Source organism: Lycorma delicatula, chromosome 4 (genome assembly GCF_047948215.1).
Source record: "Lycorma delicatula isolate Av1 chromosome 4, ASM4794821v1, whole genome shotgun sequence".
Lineage (NCBI taxonomy): Eukaryota > Metazoa > Arthropoda > Insecta > Hemiptera > Fulgoridae > Lycorma > Lycorma delicatula.
In genome coordinates, this window is record NC_134458.1 from 18,082,525 (window position 1) to 18,109,840 (window position 27,316).

The 27,316-nt window shown below is 33.5% G+C and overlaps 1 protein-coding gene across 1 annotated transcript in view; it reads left to right on the forward strand.

Moving 5' to 3' along the window:
* Nucleotides 1-27,316, forward strand: part of Ptp69D (Protein tyrosine phosphatase 69D) — a 196,680-nt gene that overhangs the window by 47,995 nt on the left and 121,369 nt on the right. Inside the window, exons 4-6 of the mRNA XM_075362423.1 lie at nucleotides 2,455-2,596; nucleotides 3,890-4,044; nucleotides 6,946-7,055. Coding sequence (XP_075218538.1) covers nucleotides 2,455-2,596; nucleotides 3,890-4,044; nucleotides 6,946-7,055 — 407 coding nt within the window. The remainder of the gene's footprint in view (nucleotides 1-2,454; nucleotides 2,597-3,889; nucleotides 4,045-6,945; nucleotides 7,056-27,316) is intronic.

Consider the following 27,316-nt stretch of genomic DNA (forward strand, 5'->3'; position numbering starts at 1 on the left):
TTAGGTAAATTACAGTAAAAAAAAGTTATACAAGGAACAGCGTCTGAAAAAAGAAATACTAATCGAAAACCTTCATTTTATCTGTAGAATTGAAGTATGTTAATTATGGATTGTGCAATAAAATGCCTGAGAATGGAGGGCAAAGAAAAAGTGTCTTTAACTCTTATACCAGCACCAAAATTATATTCAGAAAATGTTTAAAAGATAACAAATATTATTTACAAAACTTTGAGTAAAGTTAAAAACTAAAATCTCTTTAGAATATGATAAAGATAATTATAAAGTTAACAATAGAAGAAAACATTAAGATGTAATAATTGAGTTGTTTAATAAGCAGAAATTTAAGATTTTTAAGGATTAGGTCATATTGAAAAAAAGTTGTGGGTAGGGGGATTAATGATCCAATAATGCATTCAGTGTAGTGAGTTTTCTGTTTGTTTAACCCACTGACCTAAATAATTTTTTCATGAATCTGAACAATGAGAGATTGTTATTATTGATGGGAAATAACATTTAAAAAAAAATTTATACTGATTGAACTTCCCAAAAAAAAAGGGATCTGCACAAATCTGTGTAGAACCTTTGTGCTCCTGTGGCTCTGGCCAAACAGATGATCTTTAAATAGTCTTTAAATTTATTTATTTTTGGTAAAGGCCACTTAGAGGCCATCATTTTTATTTTCTTATTTTAGCGAAGTCTTTTAAAATAAAGTTTTTTTTTGTAAATAAGTTAAACAATTATTTTGTAATTTTAGTGTCTTCATGGTTTTCATTTAATAGTTGTGAATAAGGACATTTCCTGAAAATATGTCATAATGAAGTACTGAATTCTAAAAAAGTACTTTTTTTAAGTATGTTTCATGTATATGAAGAATGTGGGATGTGACTCGTGTGTAAAATGGTATAAATTTGTTAATTTATAGTGATGTTTCTGCTTTATTTGGAAGACTGCATGATTTAAAATTATGGTCTATTTTAAATGATTAAAACTCAAAAGATTTTTCAAAAGTGTAATGAAAAAAATTATTGTACACAGGAACTGTTTAAATTTGAAATATAAAAATAGATATATCTTGCTTCTTAAATTACCTTTGAATATCAATACAGTAAAACAATATAACCGTTAATGTGAAATTAAAATTAATTTATTATAAAAAATTATTTTTATTTCAGATGTGATGGAAATACATCCAAATGAAGAAAAACTTCTTGTTTTTTTTACTATAAGAAGTTCTTTCCAGATCTATCTTAACATGATCTGATATTTTGCACAATGTAAAAATAAATTGTTAAATTGGGTTTTTTAGTAGTCTAAAATTATGTAAAAATTCTGATTTGGCTAGTATTTGGATCATGATTACTTAGGTTCCAACATAGAATGCTAATAAATGTTTGTAAAAAGTTATGGATCTAACATTGGAAGTAATGTTAATAGTCATCACTAGCTAAGTGTAAAGAAATCTAAAAAAAAAATTAAATTAAAATTGTAATTTAAATACAAATATCATTAGCCACTGTGCCAAATATAGTTTAATTTTGGTGGTCTGTGGAAATTAGTTTACTAATGTGGTTTCAGTTTTAGATATTTTATCTTTACTTTCTACATTTCAGTCCTTTCTTTAATGTTTTTCAATTTTTACTTCCATTTGTTTTTTTATTTTTGTTTATAGTTAAGTGAAAGAGAGGTTCAGTGGTTGTACTTTTGCCACCTAAATAGAGACATTTTTGGGACAAAATTATTTTCCACGATACTGTACACTAATGATGTTCCAGCTGATGTAGTAACATCAGTTTATAAGGATATGAGTTGTTATTGTTTATTTAAAAAATATTTGGTTTTTATCGGTTATCTGCCCGCCACATACTTATTGGTTATCTGCCTACCACACATTTTTCTGTTTCAGCGGGTTCAAACAGTAAGTAGTAATCAGTTTACATGTTAGCTATGCATTATTTACTTAAATGTCATTATATTTTTAAATTAGTGAAACAATTTTTACAATTTGAAAATTGTTATTCTATTGATAGCAGTGCTTATCATTTAACTGATATCTTTTGAATTCTTCTTGTTTATATTCTAGTTAGTATTTCACTTCAATTAGATTGTTTTGGAGTTTGGTGCTTCTAATTTACATTGTACAAAATGAACATTTGGCAATTCCCAAATACAGAACAAAATGCTGTGGAGTTATTTATTGAGGCTGGGGTTCTACCGAAACATCACCTTTGTCAAAAAGGTCATAATATGTTGTTGTTTGTAAGCGCTAGAGCGAGATGAAGACAAGAAAGTTAAGTTGCATTAAATAAGTTAGTTGCAATGAATTTTAGTAGACTAGTGGTTGGTTTGATTAAAACATTGATTTAAACGATTGTATGTGGCGGGCTGATAACCAATAATTACCATTTTATTAACATTTTTATCTCAAAAATATATTACTATTCTTTGTGTTTTAAGTGCCTGGAGAAGTTGTTGGAGTGCGTGATGGTAGAGAAAAATTTGGTGGCAACACAGCCCTATGGTGTGCATTTTCTGGTTTCCCAATTCGGGATATACTGTGGCAGAAGGGGAATGAAACATCTACTAATGAAAAACTTAGGTAAAAAGAAATCTTACAAATTCATACTTTCATTATGTTATTTTCTACACTGTAAAATACCACCATGTCATAAGATGTTCTGAAATTTAAAAAAAAATTGTTATTTAATCCTGAAAAATATTTTACTTCAGAATTACTATTTTTTTATTTCAATTTTAGTCCTAATACTGTAGGATGTTGTATTTATTTATTGCTTCATTAATGTAAACATTTTCTGTATTGATTGGCGACAGCACACGTATAATTCATTAGTTTTAGTAAAAAGAAGTTTGTTAATTTGTTGCTCTGCACAATCTGACTCAATCTTTCTTTTGGCTGTGATGTATATAAAGCATTTGAGATATAAGTGGAATAAGTTAGTTGTTTTCTTTGAGCAGTAGGAACCATATTCATTATTTAGCTGGATTGTGGTGAGCAAAATGGTATCCCTCTAAGGCTGAATTATATATGTGAATTTTGTTTCTTAGTGTGTATTGACTCCATTACACAATGCCCTGGCTCTGTCATAAAGCCCTAGGATCTTAACATGAATGATCTTTCTTTTTCTTGTTTAGTTTCCGGTAATTACCGTTCAGATAATGCTTCAGAGGATGATATGTATGAGTGTAAATGACGTGTAGTCTTGTGCAATCTCAGTTCAATCATTCCTGAGATATGTGATTAATTGAAACCTAATCACCAAAGAATACTGGTATCCACGATCTAATATTCAAATCCATGTAAAAATAACTGACTTTACTAGGACTTGAATGCTGGAACTCTTGACTTCCAAATCAGCTGATTTGGGAAGATGTGTTCACCACTAGACCAACCCGGTGGGTTTAACATGAAGGATCTCGGTTAGTCAGACCTCACCTTACAGAAGAAGAAATTAAGAATGGAAAAAAAGGGGTGGGTAGTGAAAAAGGATAATCTACCCATCTGGGTAGTTTATTGTCTCACCCAGTACATTACATTAAGTTCTTTCACTGATGAAATTTATTTTATAACAGTGAGTATGGGGACGTCATCTTTCAGTGAAGATTAACCGGTTATTTTATAGAATTTATTTATCACAGCTATGGAGCTTGGAAACTAAAAAAGTTTTGATATAAAAATATTTTCCTTTATTTCTCTAAAAGTATTTGCTATTTATTACTGTTTGTTTTTTTAAACACAACTACTCAAAGATAACATTGCAGCTCAGACTCAGCTGTTTTTTTCTTAGGCAAACAATGAATTTCTTGTAGTTGTATATTTTATATTCTTTTAATATCTGTTATTGAAATTTGTCTAATTTTTATAATCTTACAGAAGTAAAACAGACACTACGTATGTGAACAATACATATGTAGAAACAAAATTGACAATAGAAGACCTAAATAGTCGTAAAGATAATGGAACTTACTACTGTTCTGCATTAATATCAAATGATCTTATCACTGCTCCTGTAAATTTATTTGTTCTCGGTAAGTGGATTACTATTTAATTTCTTATTCTTTATTTACTTAAATTGAGTTTCATTTTTAGATTTCATTTTATTTACATTTACATTTACTCGTTTTTAACCAATTATAAACACATACCATCATTTAATCCTTATTGAGGAGAACATAACTGTATGGGTTGCTATAATGGGTATATTTTTTTTTTTTAGCAAGATGCCCTTTCTTATGCCAAGTAATAGAATAATAATACAAAATTGAACGTATTGCAAAATTTATAAATTCTAGTTGAAAAGAACATCGAAGGGCATTGAAGACTGTTGAAAAATTAACAGTTTTCATGGCAGTGTCTGTAATCTAAAAATATATTTGCCAAAAAGTTTATTCTGCACTAATGTAAATATAATGTATATTTATTTTATAACAGTGTATACAAAAATCAACAGTTACAGTATTGGAAATGATAAATGTAAAGGGGGAAAGTAGGGCGTGATTTTAATCATGTATTTTGTATAGTGTTTAAGACATTTAAATTTATATGTTATGTAACTTATGTGATAGATTTCATTTTGCCAGTGATGACTATTCTTACTCATAAGTATTCTTGCTACCTTTTTGGAACACAGATTGAGGCTGTTCTCATTATTATAGTAGAAAATAGGTTGCCCCCTCTAGTAACTATTCCGCAACAGTTTTGCTGATGTTTGAGAAATATTTTTCCTTCAGAGGCTGCTATAATATATGTATGCTGCTGTCCTGCAGCAAAACGTAAATGATGTATTTTTCTTTAAAATCCTCGGTAGGGCCTGCATTTGGTAAGTAGTGCTTACTGTTTTGATGAGTGCGATGTTATAAAAACTGAGAAATCATGCAAAGAGTAAAATGAAATGAAGGTGTATTGTAAAACTTTGCTGATAAACAATTTCACTGTGTAACCGATATATAAAAATTAACTGTACTATGCACTAATCTGTTTTCAACAATTTGTTCCAAATTATTAATGTGGCAAAACATTTCTCTTCTTGAGCATACAAATTATGTGTTAACTGATAAATTTCCATAATCATTGTATTCAATATCTATTTCATCAGTGCTATATTGTTTGTTGTACTTTTTCATGTAACAGCATGTTCATGCTGTTGCTTTCAGTTATACAGAAGCTGTATAACATATACGTCGTTAGGACGTATACGTCCTTGTCAACAGTCAAATGCTCTGTTTTATAAATTTAAAACATTTTTACAATTCATTCATGATGAAACATTTTAGAAGTTTAGGTTCATTTTTTGTTTTATTCAGATCATTCAGTCTTTTAAACCAGAAGAGAATTCAAGATGAGTGAAATAATAATTTTTATTGTTGTTAACATCACAAGGGTTAAGACTGTTCATAACAAGTTAAACGCATCCAAAACATTAATTTCAGTATTTATTTATTATTTACTATAGAGTGGCTAACCGAATATGGCTGTTTACAGTAGGTATTTTATTAAGAGATTGATGAACTGTACATGTTGTAAAAAGAAAATAGGTTTCTCTTTAGGAGAAAATAAGATTTCTTGGGAACCTCTTGCCAGAAAGGTGTGTAAATATGCATATCAGAATAGGTACTGCTATAATAAATACTCCACTTTCCCTCTTTTTAATCAGAGAAAAAATGGCTTCCTCACACCTTAATGCACTTATATTTGTAAATATGGATTTATTTGTGCAGTTACATAAATGTCTAAAATCAAATTATTCATAATATATATTTTGATACTCTGTTTTTTTTTTTTTTTTTTTTACAATTACATAGATGGTTTCATGAAGTTTGCCTATTATTTTTTTATTTATTTATTTTTTAGTTTTAAAATTAGTAGAAATAATGATTTAACTGTTTCTATGGGTTCCGAATGGTTTTTTAAAAAATTATTTTCTTTTCCTATCAATATTTTATAATATACTATTTTTTTAAAAATGAATAACTTTATAATTTTTATTTTCTGTATAGATTAATAGTATGAAAAATACATATAAATCAATGAAAGTACGTATTTTAAAAAATATAAATAATTTTATAAAAAGTTAAAGTTAGGGATTTGTGGGGTTACTAAATTGAAAAAAGTTGCATTATAAAAGATTAGTATTTATTCATCTACAGTTCCCAGTAAACATAATCATATATAATTCAAGGCCATGGTGGTAAGTGCTGTACAGGATGGAATTTTTCTCAAACCATCAAAAATTAATGTAATTCATACTATTTCGAGTAAAAAAAAATATATGTACATATAGTAGTCTATGCATATTGTATATGTTACATATGAGTAATTAAGTCCCCTGGTAAATATTATGGAATCTGTACAAGTCACAGTGTGTTTTAGTAGTAACATACTAAAAGGTGAGTATTTGTGTTTGTGTTGTAGTAGTGAATGTGTTTACAAGAATTTGGTGCCCTTGCTGATGGATAGAGTAGAAAATGAGAAAAAGCTGGTGTGATATCGTGAGAAAAATGATCTTTTTACTCTTAATCTATACTTACTTTCATCCTGTGATAGACAGTCTCAACACTCTTTACGCTTACATTTGCTTTGTTTTCTTTCATTCCTATTTTCTTTAGCCCAGTGGATTTTTTAGTGCTCAAAATTCATATACTACAGTTAGTGTGTTAAATATAACATTATGTGCTGTGTATATTGGTGGTATAGTTAGATGTGTAACAAGCGGGTAGTTGCTTCATTTCAGTAAGCTATACATGTAATTTAAATTTTTTGATCATATTTACTACTTAAGTGACTTTTTATTGTGCTATTGATTTACTCTGCTGATAATATTATATTGAATTGTGCTTTAATGATGTTAAAAAAATAATGTTCATCTCTTGTATTTTTATTCTTTAAAATAATTTCTGTGATTTTTGAGAAATCTTTTGTTATGCTAATAGATGTACCACAAGTAAATATAGATGTTGTAAAAGTTGTTGGAGCTCATAGAATCTTTCTTAATTGGACAGTGAATAATGGGAATGCACCTGTTAAAAAGTACTTCATTCAGGTTAGTATTTAAATTGTATCTTGTTATAATAAGTTACAGTAAATGTAGTAATTTATGTCATGGTTTTATAATAATTTATTACATAAAAAGAATAAATGCACTCTAGATTGTATTAATTATTTTGTTACAGTATATTACTTGCATTTATTCCTTGAAATTGTAAAAAAGTTGAAGTGTAAAAAAAACCTATCTTGTCTCCAACAAGACGTACCTTGTTTTACAGATTATGGTAATAGGTTTTGACTATTTATGATGTAGAATAGTTTGGGTGCCTGAATCATGGGTGGTCTACATTGTTTGTTGGTCATTTAGCCTAATATAGAGCCAAAGGATTTGAAGTGCTCATTTGATGAAGTTTGGTTTGATAATCACCTTACTATATGAACATTTCAGATCTGTGGTTATGACCACATAGATTTGTAATTTTAGAAACATAAGAACATTAAGAAAAAATTTGGAAATGACATAGAATTTATTTATAATCGTAAAGTTATAACTTTCATAATCATCATACAGTATTTTGCCTGTTGGCAGGTCCCTGGCACCACTGTTGTCTCCATCTGTTTCTCCCCCTGCTTATTTTCATCTCATCATGAACTTCACTACTCTTTGTGTAATTTATTAACTTCAGCCTTTTCCTTCCTCTTTTTTCACCTTCAATGGAGCCTTTGAGAACTGTTATTTATTATTCCCTTTTCCCCTAATTGTATGCCCGATCCAGTTTCCCTTCCTCCTTTTGATAGTTGCCAATATTTTCTATCTTCATTTATTCTTCTTAATACATGTACGTTATTTACTCTATCCAACCATTTTATCTTCTCAATCCTCCTCCAGACCCCACACCTCAAAAGCCTCGATCCTATCTTTTTCTTTTTTCCCCAGTGTCCATGTTTCATAACGTACAGAAGTATACTCCGAACATAGCATTTTACCAATTTCTTCCTCAGGTTCAGATCCATGTTGCTGCAGAGTAGTTTCTTCTTTCTAAAATAGGTTTTCTTTGCCATTGCAATTCGTGTCTTAATCTCTTCTTTACTCCAGTCTTCAGTTAGTACTGGCCCAAGATATCTTTACCTTTTTACTTGTTCAATTTTTCCATCTGCTGTTACAACAATCATATCTTCCATCTCATTCACCTTCATAACTTTTGATTTCCTTGTATATATCTTCATCCCATATTCCTTCATCCCTACTTCCAATGTTTTTATCATTCCTTGTAATGTCTGATTGCTTTTAGCTACAGTCAGCAGATCATCAGCAAATCTGACATAATTTATATTTCTTCCACATATGCTTACTCCTTTTTGGCTATCCAAATTTCTTTCTACTTTTCCTCAACATAAAGGGTGAATAGTGTTGGTGATAACAGCAGTCTGTGTTACTCATTTGCCTAATTCTAGCCAATTTGTGAGATTCTAATTTATTTTCACAGCTGCTGTTTGCTTCATGTACAATCCTCTGATCAGTTTATACTTACAATCAACTCTTTTTTCTTTCAAAATCTCAAATGACTTTCCCACTGTACTCTGTCGATTGCCTTTTCCATATCTATAAAACAAGCTCAATCCTTTTCCTCTTTCAAAACATCTCTCTCCAATCATTCTGATCAGTCCTACAACTTGTCTTGTTCCTTTTCCTTTTTTGAATCCAAACTGTTCTTCCCCAGCATTCTTCTCCATTTTTGTAATCAACCTTTATAACTCAGTATTATTTTTGCAGCATGTGATATTAACCTGATAGTTCCATGTTCTTATTTTTTTGGTTTCAACGTTTTTAGATATTGGCATCATTATTGTTTTAACAAAATTTTCTGGCCAAACTCTACTATCATAAATTGTATTACACATTGAGATTATTTCATCTATTCATTCATCTTCTAAACACTTAAAGAGTTCTACTGGAAGTTCATCTACACCTGTTGCTTTCTTGTTCTTCATATCTTTAATAGCTTGTATAATTTCAGATCTCAAAATATGTGAGCCTTTCTCCTCTCCATAACTTCTTCCACCTCAGCTTCCCATGTTTCCTGTTTCCTTCTCCCTACATACAGGTCCTCTACATACTCTTCTAATCATTTCTTTATTTTATCTTATTTATAAATGCTTTTACCATTTTTCTTCTCAATTTCTCTCTCATTTTATTAGTCGGATTTCTTCTGTCCCAAGTGACACTTTTTACATTCTTATACAACATGTCGTACTTCTTTTTCCTTCCTAAATATTCTATGTCATTACATTCTTTTAGCTACCTTTCCCTAGCTCTATCTATTTCTCTCTTTAACTCCTTATCTAATCTTCAATAAATTGCATGTTGTACTCTCCTCTATTTTTACAATTTCTTCTTTCATCTGTTTTTCATATAATTTCTTGTGTTACCCATGATTCCTTTGCCTGGATGCTTCATAGAAACCAATTCCTTTCTCAGCTTCCTTCACAGATGATTTTAACATTGACCACATTTCCTCTGCTGGTTCATTTTCCTTTTTACCTTGCGTGTCAGCATTTCACTTTTACTCTCCCTATGCTCTCTAACCCCTCTATATTCCATTTCTTCACCTTCATTGCAGTTTGAATCTTATTTTCATTTTCATCATTAACAGTATGTGATCACTTTCTATGTCTTCTTCTGGAAACCCATTTGCCTTCTTAACAGCATTCCTGTATTTATTTTCAACCAAAAAATGATTATCTGAAAATGAGATCCATCTGTTGGTCTTGTCCAAGTATTTCTTCATTTATGATTCTTAAAAAATGTATTCCTAATGAACAAATTCTCTTCTTGGCAAAATTCAACCAGTCTGTCTTCTCTTTCATTTCGTGTTCCCAATCCAAACTTGCACACTGTCTTTCCATCTTCGCCTTCTGCATCACCTGTGTTCCAGTCAGTCCTCTATAATTATTTTACAGCAGTCTTGTTCATTTTCCAATAACTCATCATTGTTACTGTACATCTTTTCAATATCTTCATCCTTATACTGTGATATTGGTATGTACACCTGAACTATTACTAGATCTTTTGGCAGCATTCCAATCCTTAAAACTATTACTCTATCATCCAGATAAATTACTTTTTGTACCCTTCTTGCTACACTATTTTTTACAGTTATTCTTACTCCATTTTTTTCTCTTTCAATTCATGAGTAATATAAGGTAACATCACTACTCAACACTCCTCTTCCCTCAGTTTTTTCTCCCTTCCCCTCAAGGGCCGATCCACAATCCCGTATAACATGGCCTTGAGGGTGCCAGTTACCTCTACTCCCCTGGGAGGCAATGCCAGACCCAGCTGTGGTGTTCCTGACAGCACCCTGTAGTTGGTGGGTCTCGGTCTTTTAATAAGCGCCTGCCTCTAATCCGGGGTCCCCTACTGGGGCCCCAGACTGGGTCTTGGTCTTTCTTTTCCCCACCTAAGGACCCCAGGAGTCTCCGTTCAATCATTGAAGGGACAGAGCATCCCACCCCTCCTGAACAGGGCTGCCTTCCCTGCCCTACTTCCACTTCATCCAGGGTCTACTTTCGGATAATGTTCCCTATTACCTTACTGACTATAGACCAGTTTCGCTCACCATGAAGCATTACCTCCACTATATTATCTGCAGTAACCTCTCCCAACCGCATCCGCATCATTGTCCTGTCATCCTCCCACCTTGGGCACTAGAAGACAGTATGTTCTGCTCTCCACAATACTGGCAGCTTTCATACGACCGTCTCTTCCTGCCACATAGATTTATTTTATTTTTAGATTTATTTTTTAACGCTACCATGCCCCGATAAAAATTGGGTTAGCTCAAATGTGAGTTCTCTGTGCTCATGTCTGAGCCAAGGCCTGATATCTGGTATTAACTTCTTCGTCCAGAGACCCACCTGTGATCCAGACCATCTCTCCTGCCAGTGCTCTGTCGTTTCCTTCCTGGCCATGCTCTTTGTCTTCCCTTCTCTTCTTCGGACCCGTTCTTCTGCCAAGAGCTCAATAGGGGGAACAAGGCAATCACCAGAACTGCCTCTGTAGAGACTGTTTGGTAACCCCTAGCAACACTGATTGCCAGACGATACTGCAGCCATGCAAGCCTCCAAACGGCCACTATCGTGCACAACACCCTCTTCCATACTGGTACAGCATACAAGATAACGGACCGAGCCACTGCCACCAGCATCCTCCTCTTTGATGAGCTTGGCCTGCCAACCTTGCTCATGAGCCTTGAGACAGCCGACACTGTTCTACCTGCCTTGTCAGCTGCCTCCCTGACATTATCTTGAAAGGCTCTCCGGCTGTCAAGCCAAACCCCCAGGTATTTGGCTCTACTGACTGGCTTGATAAGATCCCTCTTATCTGTAGCCTGATGGGGGAGAGTCACCAGTAGCTTTGTTTTCTCTTCAGCGATGCTATGGCCATGGCCCGCCAACCATCTGTTGAACAATAGAATGGCCTGTTCACCTTTCCTGATTATCTCCTCTTCTGTTCTGGTGACTAATACTATGGAGATGTCATCGGTAAAACCAGCAACCGTAACTCCCTCAGGATATTGCAACCTGAGGACGCCATCATATGCTAGGATCCACAGGATTGGTCCAATTACCAAACCCTGCAGGACACTGCGCACCATACTGGTTATAATCTCCTTACTCTCTACATGACCAACTATCCTCCTGCCAATAAAATAGTCCTGAAGGACTTGCACAAGATATGGGCTGATATTTCTCCAAATCAACTCATCCATGATGCACCCGAATGGCAGTGAGTTGAATGCATTCTTGACATCCAACATCACCACCGCCGGGATGCACCTTGTCCAACAAGCTGCTGCGGCCTCATCAACAATCCTCATCACCCTAGCTATGGCATCCTCTGTTGTTCGCCCCCTCCTGAATCCATATTGACATTCAAGGCCTCCCTTCCATTCTACTTCATCTCGGAGATGCTCCGCCAACAGCCTCTCGAAGAGTTTGCTTAGGCAACTCAACAGGCAAACAGGTTGATATTCGACTGGCCCTCCTACCTCTCCTCCACCTTTCCTCAGTAGAACCACCCTGGCCTCTTTCCATTGTGGTGGCAAACAACCATCCAGGAGTATTCAGTTGAAGGTTACCAGCACTTGGTCCGTAGCAACTTCCACCATTGCAGCCACAACCTTGTTAGTAACCCAGTCTAGGCCGGGACTCTTCTTAGCTTTTAGTCTCCCTGCTGCCTGTTGCAGCTTGTCCATTGTGAATACAGGGATATCCACTGCAGCTATCTCTCTATAGATGGGCCGGTCACCTCTAGGGAACAAAATATCAATTTGGTTTCGAAGAACTTCCTCGGCAAGAATGGGTAACACCATACCAAATCTACCAGTTACGATTTGGAAGGCATCACCTCATATGTCATCCTCCAACCTGTCCAGGAGCTCTCTCACTTCTTCTTCTTACTGTCTAGTATTTCACTCCTGTAAGCACTCCTTTTTTCAGCCTGATCCTTTCTGCATGAGAGGATGTTTTCATGATACCTCCTTCTCCTGGCCTGCTGTAGCTGTCTCCTGGCTCTAATACAGCACCTACTTGCTTCCACCACCTGAGCAGTCCACCAATATACATTCTTTCTTTGCGAACTTCTATGGTCCAGTGACTCTTCTGTTGCCTTTGATACCACGTTTGTCAGGTAGCTGGGGGAGACGTTTACTAGGTGTACAAAGCGCTCTTCACCAACTTTTTAAGCCTAACTAGGCCCTCTTTCGAACATAATCTCCTGTTGTCAGCCACCGCAGTATAAGACCCACCGTTCCCAATTTCAAACCAAACAAAGAAATGGTTGTTCAACGACTCCTTTTCAGTGAGCACCTCCCACCTCCATGACACCTCTGCCTGGCAAGACAGACGTGACATCCACAAATGAGCAACCATTTACCCTCACCAGGGTAGGTGCTGCCCCATTATTGAGCACCACCAAATCCAACTCGGCTATATACTCCTTCAGAATCTGCCCTCTATGGTCTGTAACATGTCCTTCCCATGTCACGTACTTTGCGTTAAGATCACCACCCACGACTACATCCTTTCAAAGAGGGTGAATCACACCTGTCAGATCCTCCAAGCATTTATATAATCATCCAGACCAGAATTCGGCGAAATATAAACGGAAAAGACCACAATGTCTGGAAGTTCAACCCATATGTATCCATTTCTCTCACCAGTGGTTAGGATCAGCACACTGCTCCCATAAACTGCCGCACTCCTCAGCCCATCCACTGTCCAGTCATTGTCCTCCACCTTCCTCAAATTAGGCTCAGACATTAATAGAAGGTCTGCTCCCTTCCACCTTCACATTTCCAGGAGAACATCATGTGATGTCGTGCTCCTATTCATGTTTAACTGCAGAACTCTAAACTATTTCTCTTACCACAAAGGGCCCTACCAATCCAATGCCCAGTTCCACCACACCTCAAACATTTTGCCATGACCTTGCACCCTTTGGCCTGGTGCCCTTCCTCACCACAGTTATGATATAAGGCTGACCTGTTAGGGCCACTACATCTGGCCGCCATGTGCCCCACCTTGATGCACCTGTAGCACTGTGGCTCCTCCGTACTTAGGAACACCTTGCAGTGGATATATCCCACACGAATTCTTCTGGCCGCTAATGCCGTTGCCGACACTGCTGACATCGCGACTGTGGCTGTCTTCATGCCACCAAAGGCTGAGCGTAAGGAGGTCACCCTCTCCTCTCATATCCTCCATTTTTCTGTTGTCACCAGTGACCTCACTGATGGAGTTTAGAAGCTCCACTTCTGTCACTTCCTCCTCAAGATCCGCAACGATAATGAGGCCTCTCCTACGCGACCCACTTATGATACTCACATCCTCTAGTTTACTTGACATCTTCTGAACCTCTACAGCTTCTTCTTTGTTGGCCCTCACTTTCATTTGCAAGGATTCCCCACCACCTCTCCTGATGGAATGTATGTCCCCAATCTCTTCCTTGGTCACACCATTTTTGAGGAGGTCTGCATATGTAGCCCCCTCCGCCTTAATCACAAGTGTACTGCTGCTGCAGTCGTTTACCCACCGCCCTGTCTGCTATCGCTTTGTCCAGATAGACAACCCTATTACCACCACTTCTACCATGGTACTCTAGCATTTTCTTAAGAAGTACACCTACCTTGTTCGCCACTGAGCTATATCTAACCTCGGCATTAATTTCCTGCATTTTCTGTACAGCTCTGTATAAGTTCTCTGCAACTGCTCTCTCCCCAGCCCTAGTGTCCACTACCACTGTGTACACCCTGCCCTGGATATTTTCTTCAATGTCCCCTATCAACACTTCTGCTAGGCCTTGTTCTACTATCAGCTGACCTCTCTTCAGCTTAGACTGCCTCACCAGCCCAGCCTATGCATGGTGACGAAACTGTCCAATAGTTACCTACCATGGCTTGTCCTGTCATCCTCCACTAAGTCATATGTGGCTAAAATATCACCACTGGCCTCAAAGATGGACTCCTTTACCTTCTCATAATTTTTAAAGCATCCCCCTGATTACCTCCTGATAACCAGGTCCAAGACTTCCTCGTCTGGCACACCCTCCTCTATCTGTGACAACAGCTTTCTGTTGATGGCTCTCGTGGTTAGTGTGGCCGCATCTTTCAACGGTTCACCACTACTGTGTACCCCTATTAGACTGGCATGTGATAAGGCATACAGCTCTTTCATTACAATTTCCACATCCCTTGCTCTCTCACTGACCAGATCCACGCACTCTTTAATTTCTCTTTTGGTGTTTGTGCACCGGTGACAAAGTTCTGCCAATCTGGTAATGGCCTCCAGAAGGTTGTCCATATCTGTCCCTTGTGTGAGATCCCCTTCACTACTAGTTTCAATGACCTCCATCTTCCTCTTAGGGGCCCTTGCCACTGTATTGTCAATGTTTACTGTTAGATCCATCATACTGAACGCTGGCGTCGACCTGGGCGACCTAGCTGTCTTTTGACTTTGAGAAGGAAACTCAGACTCCATTTGTTGCTTCTTCTGGCAAACTCAATTTAGACAACAATTTAAAATAAAATAAATTCAATATCTCTTCCCTCTGTCTAACCTCGCTTATGCCTACTATATTCATTTTATTTATTTTTATCTCTTCAAGGTTTCCAACTTACCTGATGACACAATAATATTCTCACATCCCATGTACCTATTCTCACTACTTTCTCTTTTCTATGACTCTTCTGCTCCTTCCCCTGGAGATCCGAATGGGAAGTCATTTTACCTCTGGAATATTTAAGAAAAGAAGACTCACCATAGTGCCTTACTAGGAAAAAGTAATGTAGTAGTATTCCAATGTCTTCTGTATCCTAATGCTGCTGATTTCCTATAGAAGTTCCTTCCACCTTGGGAGGCGATCATCCCGGGTGCAAGAGAGTGCCCCAAACTCCTACTGCTCATCTGCCCTCCAAAAAGGACGTTGGCACTTGTATGGATGGAGCTTCTTATCCCAGAAGCTGTTTGGTCCCTTCATTTGTTAGCCATTTGAATATACCAACCAACTTTAATATATACAATTGTTGTCCCCCTCTCTACCACAGTTAAATACACTACAATACACTTTAATAGTTAAGGTAGTGTAGAAATAACTAATAATTATAAACAACTGTGATATACAGAGCCATACTAAATTTACAGACAAAAATACATTTTATTTCATTAGTTAGCTAATTGCTGTTATTATTATAATTATTGGTTATTATTGTTACTATTATTATTGTTTTGCATTATTTAGTTTTTGCCATCTGTTATTATCATAAACACAGGTAAGAGAAATGCCTTATATAATTTTGGATCTCTGAGGGTGAAACTTTCTTAAAACAGTAGTTTTGAAGAAATGAAAAATAGTTTCTGTTGATCTGAACCTCAGCTGTGCAACCGAGCAGTTATAGCAAGATGCAGAGTGGAGTAGATGTACAGCTGTGGGAGGTACACAACAAATGCGGGGAAAAACTTATTCGTAACAGGAATCTGTATACTAATCTGTGCAAAAAACATTAAACTTAACATTATTTACTTACTCTTATTAATGTAACTCTTAAATACTGCTAATTTCACCATCTGAATCATCATCGTCACTGGATTCACTGTTACTACAACTATCAGTATAGTTTTCACAATCGTTTGCTGTGTTCACTATAATTTACGATGCCTGGTCAATCATGGGCTTAGTCTATAAATATTTTTTTCTAATTGTTGCGCATGCTGGCATTTTTACATCCAATCTTTATTAATTATATTTGTTTTATCTTGCACTAATTTTATACAATCATCCAATTTAAGTCACATTTTTATCAGCAATATAATTCTTTATATCAGTCCATATCTCAATCAGATTGAGTTCCAAGTGATACAGTGGAAGCTGTAATACACTATGACCCTTTTCAGCAAGTAAAGCATCTATTTTTTACATTTTAAATCTTGATTTAATTTAAATCTTGAAATTAATTTATGTAGCTCGGGTTTTAACAGTATTTCATTGAATGGTATATTTTTTTCAGTAAGCCATTCAATCGTTTCCCTTTTTTTGTAGGTAGATTTTGGTGCACCATTCAAATCCAGATTGTTATATGGTGTGTTATCAGTGACTGACACTGAATGTTGTGGTAAATTTTTTAAGTTGATTTGTAACTCATTTTTCATAATTTCTATAATTCATAGTATCATGGTAATCCCCAGACTTTTGTCCAGATTTGAAAATAAATAATGCATCTTTAACAAAAATATTTTCCTCACCGGCACGAACAATAATTGCTCTTTGACCTTTTGAAATCTTAGCAAATAATTCAGATGTTTCATCAGAATCGTTCTTCCAACAAAATATGGCCTTATATGTGTTGAATGCACATACGTTTCATCCATATAAATGACTAGCCATCCTTTAGCTCTGTATTTTTCTAATGTCCTATTATTTATAGTATTTGTTTTTCCCAAATATAGTTTTTCTCTATCAAAAATTTTGTATTATTTTGTGTCCTATTTCATCTAAACCCTTATTGTTTAATAAGCTCCTGCAAAGGGCATTTTCCACCCTTAAAGTCTGTTTTGTTCTTTATCACTCTTAATGAACTTTTTATAGTAGATAGTTGACCTTATAATACATTAAATTCTTTTATAGTTCATCTAATAACACACTTGTCAAAGTTTTGAATTTCTGTTTTTAGTTTATTTCACGAACATTTTTTGTTTGGAGAAGAAAATCCACTACCTGATGCTGCATTTTTTTTTCACTTTCCTCAATTATTCGCTGAACAATATGATGAACTCCTGTTGCTTCAGCAACCATTTCTTAAACTTTTATTATTAACCGTGGACTTTTCACGCCTTCTTCTTTCATAAAAAAGTAGACATTGAAAATGACTTCACAAGTATGATTGTGTAAAACTTTAGGACCACTAATCTTTGGATATTCCATAACTACAAATGCAAAACTGCTAATGATAAAAACACTGAAAAATGTCTGGTATTATATAGATATGCATAATTTAAATCAATAAATAAAAACAATAAACAATATTCCTGTCATAAAATAAAGATGATTGTGTAAAAACTTATTCTCTTAATAATTTTTACATAAATGCACACGACGATTAAACAATAACAACTGTGTTTAGTGTTTTCAGTACTATACAGAATATGTTTGTTTTTATTGTTGAATTAAAATATTTGTTTTTGTTGGTGAAGTGATGACTAAACTGGATGACTCCAGTTTTAAGACATTCAGTTTTAAGAAATCAGCAATTTATTGGAAGGATGCAAGACCAAGCCTGATAATTACTATGTTTAGACAATTTCAAATGTTCGTAGCTGGCAGTGAGACAGCCATGAATTTTTTTACAAAAACATTAATGCATGCAAATTGATGCTTATAAAAAATTTATATAAGCAATAAAACAATTTGTACACTTTCGATAACTGACCAGTGAATGAATTTATTTTAAAAGTTTATTATAGTATAAAAAAATTACACAAAAAAATTTTTTAAATGTGGCACTGCACATTATGAATGTACAGTCATTGTACTGTGGCTAATGTTTTTAACTTTTATTTGTACTTCAAATTGAACTCCATAATGTCAGACTGAAAACTGAGCAATCAGTGGCTCCTACTTCCATAAATGGCTTTGGCCTGTTACTCTAAGTAGAGTAGAAGTGCCCCTGCTAGAACAGCTCCGCTATACTTTTCAACCAGTTTTGATAATTATAATTTTTCTTTTTTGAAAAAATCTTGACACTACATTTATATTAATTCCTGTTATTTTACCTGAAATTGGATATTGTATTGTGAAATTCTTTTGCTGTAGATGCCTAAAGTATGTGAAAAATTGTAGTATTTGTTATCAAAATAAATATCCAATATTTTATAAAAATCATATATTCCTTTCTTTGAAATTAAACATTTTTAGACTTCATAATTTTTGCAATCTACTTTAAAAAATTCAGTTATATCTAAGGTGTTTATTTTAACAAATGAGATGTCATTTCATATACATTGAAAGGCTTAATATTTTATCTAATAACATAATTTGATAAAATTAATTCAAAGGCAAAATTTTCAAACTTATTTGTTTTGTAGAAATTGCTATTGGATACATTTACATCAAATTTCATTAAAATATCTCAGTTCATTCTTAAGATATAAACATTTATTGAAAAAAATATAAATTGGTGGATAGAGGGGAAAATGAAGCAAGAGAGGAGGGCATTTGAAAGTTTTTGTTTATTTTGGTGTCCTGAATTGGTTCCTTAAGTTTGGCCACACCCTACTTATATGTATACATATTTTAATAATGTTAGCTAAGTTCTTAGATTCCAATAAAGTTTTATAAATTAGTATATTTTTTTAATATACACAATTAGATTTCCTGAAATTATTATTTTTTTGTTAAAAGAAAAAAAATTTATAAATAAATTATTGTTTTACACATCAGTTTTTACTGTATACCGGTTTATTCCTGGTAAATAAAAAGTAAATCAGTTCTATCATTCAGAATTGAAATGTTTCTCAAATTTATTACATCTTGCTTTTTTTTTTAATATATTGAAACACACTATTTGCTTTATAATATCATTAAAACTTAGCTTGTAAAATTAAAATCTGCCCTCATATTAAAAAAAATCTTTTTTTTTTAATGAATTTAAAAAAACAACCACTTTCAGATGATTGGTACATGCTAAGAGAAAACATTTTATTTTGTTCCCAAAATATTATGTTATAATATATTGAACAAAATAAATAGCAATTATTAATCTAAAATATATAAATGTTCAATTCCTAAAAAATTAATTTTATAGGCCTACTTTACCGAAAGTGAACCTTTGTCAGTTGTAATATGATGATAAACCATCTTCAATCAATCTTCTCAACTCAGTGTCATCTCATTACTAACAAAAACATTCCATATGTCTACTTACTTGACTAAATAGCCTGTTTCAGAAATAATGTCCTGGTGTAAACATAAGTTTTCATCAAATAAATATTGTATATGTTTATCTCAGATATGAACTACCATTGCAAGAAGATGTGATACAAATGCATTGGTTTATTAGATGCATGCTAACTGATTCACTGTATACTGGAGAATGAATGTGAAACTGGGTTTAATTCTTACATATGCAATAGTTGTAGTTATAAAAAAAAATATAAGCAAAAAAAAAAATATGCTGCAATAACTAAAGATAAAATACTGTATCTCACATAATAAATAAGTAAATGACTAAACAGATGAGTAACTGTAAATTGAATGATAAGTGAAATAAATATAAATATATACATCTATATACACAATAAATCAAAGAAATAATTATGCCTTGAAACTGAACATTTAATAGAATCATTAATGAAGTATTTATCAAGCCTCTATGAAAATTTCTTAATAGCTATGGATAAAGAAATTAAAAAAATATATTTAAAAAAAAAATCATTGGAATATAAATAGAGTGATTGCAAATTGCATGGCGATCTCTTGGGAGATGATTCTGTAGGCAAAAATAAGAAAAAAAGTTCATATAAACATAGGTCGGAAAACAGTTTAGCGTGTTTCAGTTCATGAAACATTTAGTCCTGTTCCCTCTGTGAAATTAAATTTACTAAACTTCTTGGGGTACAAATCAAGGGGTAAATTTGGTGCTTCTTTTGTGTGTTTTGTTTCTAATTAAAGTTTTCTCAAATTTATGTTTAATTTTATTAGATGTTATTTAAATCAATTTTCTCAGAATTAAATTCTCTACAAAGTTAACTAGAAACGTTTATTTGTTTATCAGTAAGTTAACAAAGTTACTTACTTTATTCCAAACGTAAAAAGTGTATTTTTCAACAAAACATTTATGTATGTATCCCATTTTTCTTAAAACCCAAGTGAGATAGAGGTTTGAGACCACTTTTATTCAATTTCTTAGATCAAAAACCATAAGAAAGTACAAAATTTTTCCTTCTATATGTACCCCAAGAATTTTAGTATGGTCTAATTTCACTGATGGAGCAGAAAGCAGGGCTAAATGTTTCGCAAACCGAAATTCGCTAAAAACCAATTTCTGACCTGTTGATATGAACTTTTTCTCTTATTTTTGCTGTAGAATCGTTTCCCAAGAGACTGCTGTGCAATTTAGATTCACTCTGTGTATAAGTTAAAATATATTATTTAGTATATGTAAGCACTATTACTGGGATGTATTCCTGGAAATGCCGTAATTCTAGGAAATGTTATTATGTTTGTTTATGAAATGTTAGGTTATGTTATTATGTTAAACCTTTGTTCTTTATGTAATTTTTCTTTAGTCTTAGACTCACTTCATTACAATGAACATGTAAGGTAAAGTTTCTTTTTGTTAACATGTATGCATAACATAGTTTATTAAAAATCTTGTATTTTAAAGGTTTATATAGAATCATCTCCCAAGAGATTGTCATGCAAGTTTGAATCATCCTGTATGAAAGAATGTTAAGTAACATAACTGTTAATTTTAGATGATCTTACTTGAGTCATTGGTCACTTCTGTAAATAATTGCTATTTTAAAAAATAAGAACAATTCCAAACCAGGCAATAGTGGAAATGAGAAGTGAAGTGGTTTCCTGTTGTTTAATTACACTAACCCAAATATACCCTTATATATTAACATGCCAAGCCCACTGAAATTCTGGCTGTGTTTGGCTTTTCAAGTGACACTTTCACTGCACAGCTAGCTATGTAGACTAGCAATGTAGTGAACATTATTACTTTCAGAGGATAGTTATGAGTAGTGCCTCTTTTATCTAAGGTGCTATATATGTTATATAAAACCATTAGAAAGTTATATACACAGAGTTTTATTACCTAGAGAATAATAATTAAGAAAGAATCAACAGTCTTTTAATTCATCCCTTGAACTGAATTTTTGTCTTGAGAGTAATAAAATGACTAATAATAATAACTGTAAAAATAGAAACAATGGAGGAAAAACAAAAAGAAGGTACTTAAAAATGAAAAAAAAAGAAAATAAATTGAAAATTAAATAAAGTGAGACTGTAAACTGCAAAATGAGAGTCTAGGAAAACTCAATAATAAACATACACATAATTAAATTTGTAGATGGTTTTTTTTTGTCTTCAATCATTTGACTGGATTGATGTAGCTATCCAAGATTCCCTATCTAGTGCTAGTCGTTACATTTCGGTATACCCCCACATCCTACATCCCTTACAGTTTGTTTTACATATTCCAAACGTTGCCTGCCTGCATAATTTTCTCCTTCTACCTTTGTAGAAGTGGTCCATCTTTGTTATTTCTAATACATTTCATTACTTTTGTCTTATTCTTTTTTATTTTCATGTGGTAGTTCTTGCATAGGATCTAAATTGTTCTTTAACATCATTAACTGTTAGTTCTGTGAAAAGATTAAAAAGTAACGGGAATAGGGAACATCCTTGTCAGGCTCTCATTTTTATTACTGCTTCTTTCTAGTGTTATTCAATTATTACTGTTGCTGTTCGGTTCCTGTAATTGTTAGCAATTGTCTTTCTATCTCTGTATTTGAACCCTAATTTTTTTTTAAATGCTGAACATTTTATTCCCGTCTACGTTATCGAATGCCTTTTCTAGGTGTATAAACGCCAAGTATGTTGGTTTGTTTTCTTTAATCTTCCGTCCCTATACTTTTCCTGAAACCAAATTGGTCTTCTCCTAACACTTCTTCCACTCTCCTCGCAATTCTTCTGTACATAATTCTAGTTAAGATTTTTTATGTATGATTTTGTTAAGCTAATTGTTCTGTATTCATCACATATTCTGTTCCTGCTTTCTTTGGTATCATGACAATAACACTCTTTTTGAAGTTTGATGGAACTTCCCTTTTTTCATAATTATTACACATTAGTTTGTATAATCTATCAGTCGCTTCCTCACCTGCACTACACAGTAATTCTGTAGGTATTCCGTCTATTCCAGGAGCCTTTCTGCCATTCAAATCTTTTAATGCTCTCTTAAATTCAGATCTCAGTATTGTTACTCCCCTTTCATCCTCTTCGACTTCCTCTTCCTCCTCTATAACACTATTTTATAATTCATTTCCTCCATGTAACTCTTCAATATATTCCACCCACCTATTGACTTTCCTTTCATATTATAAATCGGTGTACCATCTTCGTTTAAACATTATTAGATTTTAATTTATGTACCCAAAATTTTCCTTAATTTTTGTGTATGCTCCGTCTATTTTATCAGTGTTCATTTCTCTTTCCACTTCTTAACACTTTTTTTTAATCCACTCTTCTTTCACTAGTTTGCACTTTTTGTTCATACAACTTCTTAATTGTCGATAGCTCCTTTTACTTTCTTCATCACTAGCATTCTTATATTTTCTACGTTCATCCATCAGCTGCAATATGTTCTCCAAGGTTTCTCAAATATGAAATCCAAGGTTTTCTACTAGTTCTCTTTGTTCCACCTAAGTTTACTTCTGCTGATTTCAGAATTTCCTTTTTAACATTCTCCCATTCTTCTACATTTTCTACCTGATCTTTTTTACTCAGACCTCTTGTGATGTCCTCAAAAATCTTCTTTACCTCCTCTAAATTCCAGTGATTCATCTGACACCTTTTCTTCAGGATTTTAAACCTCAATCTACATTTCATTATCTCTAAATTATGGTCACTATCAATGTCTGCTCCAGGGTAAGCTTTGCAGTTGATGAGTTGCTTTCTAAATCTTTGCTTAACCATGATATAATCTATGTGATACCTTGCAGTATCACCTGGCTTTTTCCATGTGTATATTCTTCTATTATGATTTTTAAATTGGGTGTTGGCAATTACTAAATTATACTTCGTGCAAAACTCTGTCCCCTCTTTCATTCCTTTTGCCCAGCCCGTATTCACCCACTATATTTCCTTCCTTGCCTTTTCCAATGCTTGCATTCCAATCTCCAACTATTATTAAATTTTCATCTCCTTTTACGTGTTTAATTGCTTCATCAATCTCTTCGTATACACACTCTACCTCATCATCATCATCATGGGCGCTTGTAGGCATATAGACGTTAACAATCGTTGTCGGTTTAGGTTTTAATTTTATCCTTATTACAATGATTCTATCGCTATGCGTTTTGAAATACTCTACTCTCTTCCCTATCTTCTTGTTCATTATGAAACCTACTCCTGCCTGCCCATTATTTGAAGCTGAGTTAATTATTCTAAAATCACCTGACCAAAAGTCGCCTTCCTCTTCCCACCGAACCTCACTAATTCTTACTACATCCACATTTATCCTATCCATTTCCCTTTTTAAATGTTTTTAAATGTAGTCTACCAACCTTTTTTAAACCTCACGCTCCTAACTCACGCCCCTAACAACTACTGAAAGAGCTGCTGCCCTCTTTTAGGAACCATTCCTTAGTTTGGCTCTCAACAGATACCTCTCCGATATGGTTGTACCTTCGGTCCAGCTACTTTGTATCACTGAGCACTCAAGTCCCCTCACCAATGGCAAGGTCTCATGATTCATAGTAGGAGGAAGATTTTCATCTGCCAACAGATAAAATAGTCATTCTGCAAGACGTCTGCTTGGGAGGGGCAAAGAAAAATCTATAACAATTTTTTTCTCCAAATTGGAGAAGGCGGTACCAGGAGGTAAGGACCATAGAAGTAGTAAAACAAGTGAATCAAGATGCTAAAACACTGGTCATAAAATCAGCAGGCCGTTCGTACGCAAAGTTATTAAAATCGATGAAAGAACGATTATCATCTGGCGAAGTCAATGACGTCCTTTCAGTTTCAATTACATTACATTTTGTTTTTTTAAATTAAAGTTTACAATTAACATTAAGTTGATAAACGGGTAACAAAGAGATAAGTTTCTCAGTTAAAAAAAAAAAAATAATGACCATACTTCATTCTTACTTTTTAACTAAAAAAGTGTTTGATATTGGTTTTATTGATTTAGTTCTTAAATCATTATTTTATAGATTTGAATTTTTTACATAATAAAATAATAGTATGATATTTTCAAACACAAAACATTACATGTTCTGAATATTTTATTTTTCATGTGAAATATACGATAAATATACATTTTTATCAGCGAGTTCAGCAGATATGATAAGACCAATTTCATCAGGTTTATTTCAGTTACTAACTATACCATTATGCGAAAATGAGGTAAGCCTCGTTTTTACCACTTGACACTTAGCACATAGTAGTTGACCGAACAGAATACTAGATCATGCATACCTGTGTTCTTTGGAGGTTGGGCTTTAATTAACCACACATCTCAGGAATGGTCAAGCTGAGACTGTACAAGACTGCACTTCATTTAAACTCATATATACAAGGGTTATTTTTTTTTTCAAGGTCCAATCAGTCGCGAAATAAAAACCCGCGCAAAAATCGGATGAACCTTTGCGCAGCATCTCTAGTATGGCCTTCAATCACACCGCTTCACTTTGTTTAGTTCAGAACATGCAGCTAGCACGTAAACGTGTACAACAATAGCATCTCCCGCCAAGTATGAAGTGCGTGTAGTAATTAGATTTTTTCAGGCTGAGGGGTGTAATGCAGCTGAAATTCATCGACGAATAAGTAATGTGTACGGTGAAACGTCAATGAGTGACAGCAAAGTGTGACAATGGAGCAGGAACTTTAAAGCAGGACGTACAGATGTTCATGATGTAGGCGGTCAGGGAAGGAAGCGAGTGTCAACTGATGATCTCATTGAGCAAGTGGATGAGGCAGTTCGAGAAAATCATCGGTTCACAATTTCTGTATTGAGTGATTCGTTTCCTGAAATTTCAAGGTCAGCTCTCTCCACCATTGTGAGAGAGACTTCAGTACCACAAACTGTGTGCGAGATGAGTTCCTTAGATGCTGTCCGACCATCACAAAACAATGAGAATGTACGCCTTCCTACTGTTTTTCCAGCGATACCACAATGAAGGAGAAGATTTTTTGAACAAAATTGTCACAGGAGACAAGACGTGGGTCCATTTTGAAACTGAAGAAACAAAAGAACAATCCAAACAGTGGATGCATTCTCATTCTTCCAGTAAACCAAAGAAGTTCAAGCGAACCTTCTTCAACAGAAAGTGTATGGCTACTGTGTTCTGGGACCGGAATAGTGTTCTCTTGGTGGAATTCATGAAACGTGGCACGACTATCACTGCAGCCTCATACTGCATGATTCTTCAATGTCTACGAAGGGCAATTCAGAATAAGCAGAGAGGAATGTTGTCATCAGGTATTGTCTTTCTCCATGACAATGCTTGGCCACACATTGCAGCTGTAACAAAGAAGCTCCTGGAGTGTTTTTGTTAGGAAGTGTTTGATCACCCACCATACAGCCCGGACTTGGCTCCATCCGATTTTCACCTCTTTGCTCACATGAAACGCTGGCTAGAAGGACAACATTTTGGCGCGCACACACACACACACATTGATTCATATAAACACAGGCTTGTAAACACTACAGGAAGTCATAATTTTCCTGGGGAAACTGAAATCTGGGTGAAATTTTTTGCTAGCATAACTCACTAAAGCGTTTTCTGCCCTATGTTTGTATAAACATTTTTTCCTATTCTTAGCTATACAATCAGCTCCCGAGAGATTGCCCTATAGTTTTATTACTCTGTATATTTAATAAGATATGAAATATAAACTATCTAAACATAGTAATTAGACAAGACCACATTAATTTCTAATAACTAGTTTTCACTGTCTTCTGCATCTTCAGTTTGTATTGAATTCTATTATTAAAATATATTTTAATTGTTTGTCATTTTATTCAAAATATGTTTATAATTTTGAGTAATATTATTAGTGTACATTTAAATTTTGCTGTTCAGTACTGGAATGATTTATTCTTTAAAAAGTAGTATTTTCTTTGTTCTAATGTCATTATTGCCAATTGCTAGATTATATTTTTATTATGTTTTTAATTAAATCACCATCTTTGAATGTGATCTGGTGGTAACATAAGAATTTATAATAATTATAATTTTCAAAAAAAAAAAAACAGAATCAAATAACAATTTTTAAAATTTTACTAATATATCTTTTTATAATAAAGAAAAATTAGTAACTACAAATGCTCTCAAATTTAATTTAAATGATGGTAGTAAATATAATATAATCAAGAACATATAATTGATGCTCAATGTAATATTGAGGAAATGGAAAATTTGGGTAAGAATCAAATAAGAAATATAGTTAGTCATAATATAAAAAAACAAAAATGTAATAAAAAACAAATGACTACAAAATATGAGGTTATTAAACTAAAAAATAAATTTCATGATAATGATTTAATATTATTTAAATCAGACAAAACTAATATACCAATTCTTTTGCCCAAAGACAAATGTAAAGAACTTATGATTAATTACATTGAAAGAAATAATTTTCGAAAAAAATAAAAGACCCAAGAAAAAATGTTTAAGAATTGTAAAAGGTTTAATATCTAATAATAAACCTTATTTAATTATGATAAATTAAATTACCATTCAAGATTATATCCCTATTTACCATCTACTTCCAAAACTACTTTGATTACCAGGAGAATTAAATAAAATAAATAATCCTATAAAACCATTAATAAATTTTAAAATGCCACCTACATATTTCATAACTAAAATTATAGATAAAATACTTAGAATAAAAATGAATCTAACCATAAATGTAATGTAAAAAATTGGTACAAAGTAATAAATAATTAAATTCTATTTAAGTTAATTATAACAAAAATAGTAAGTTATGATGTCAGTAACATGTACCCTAATATACCTATT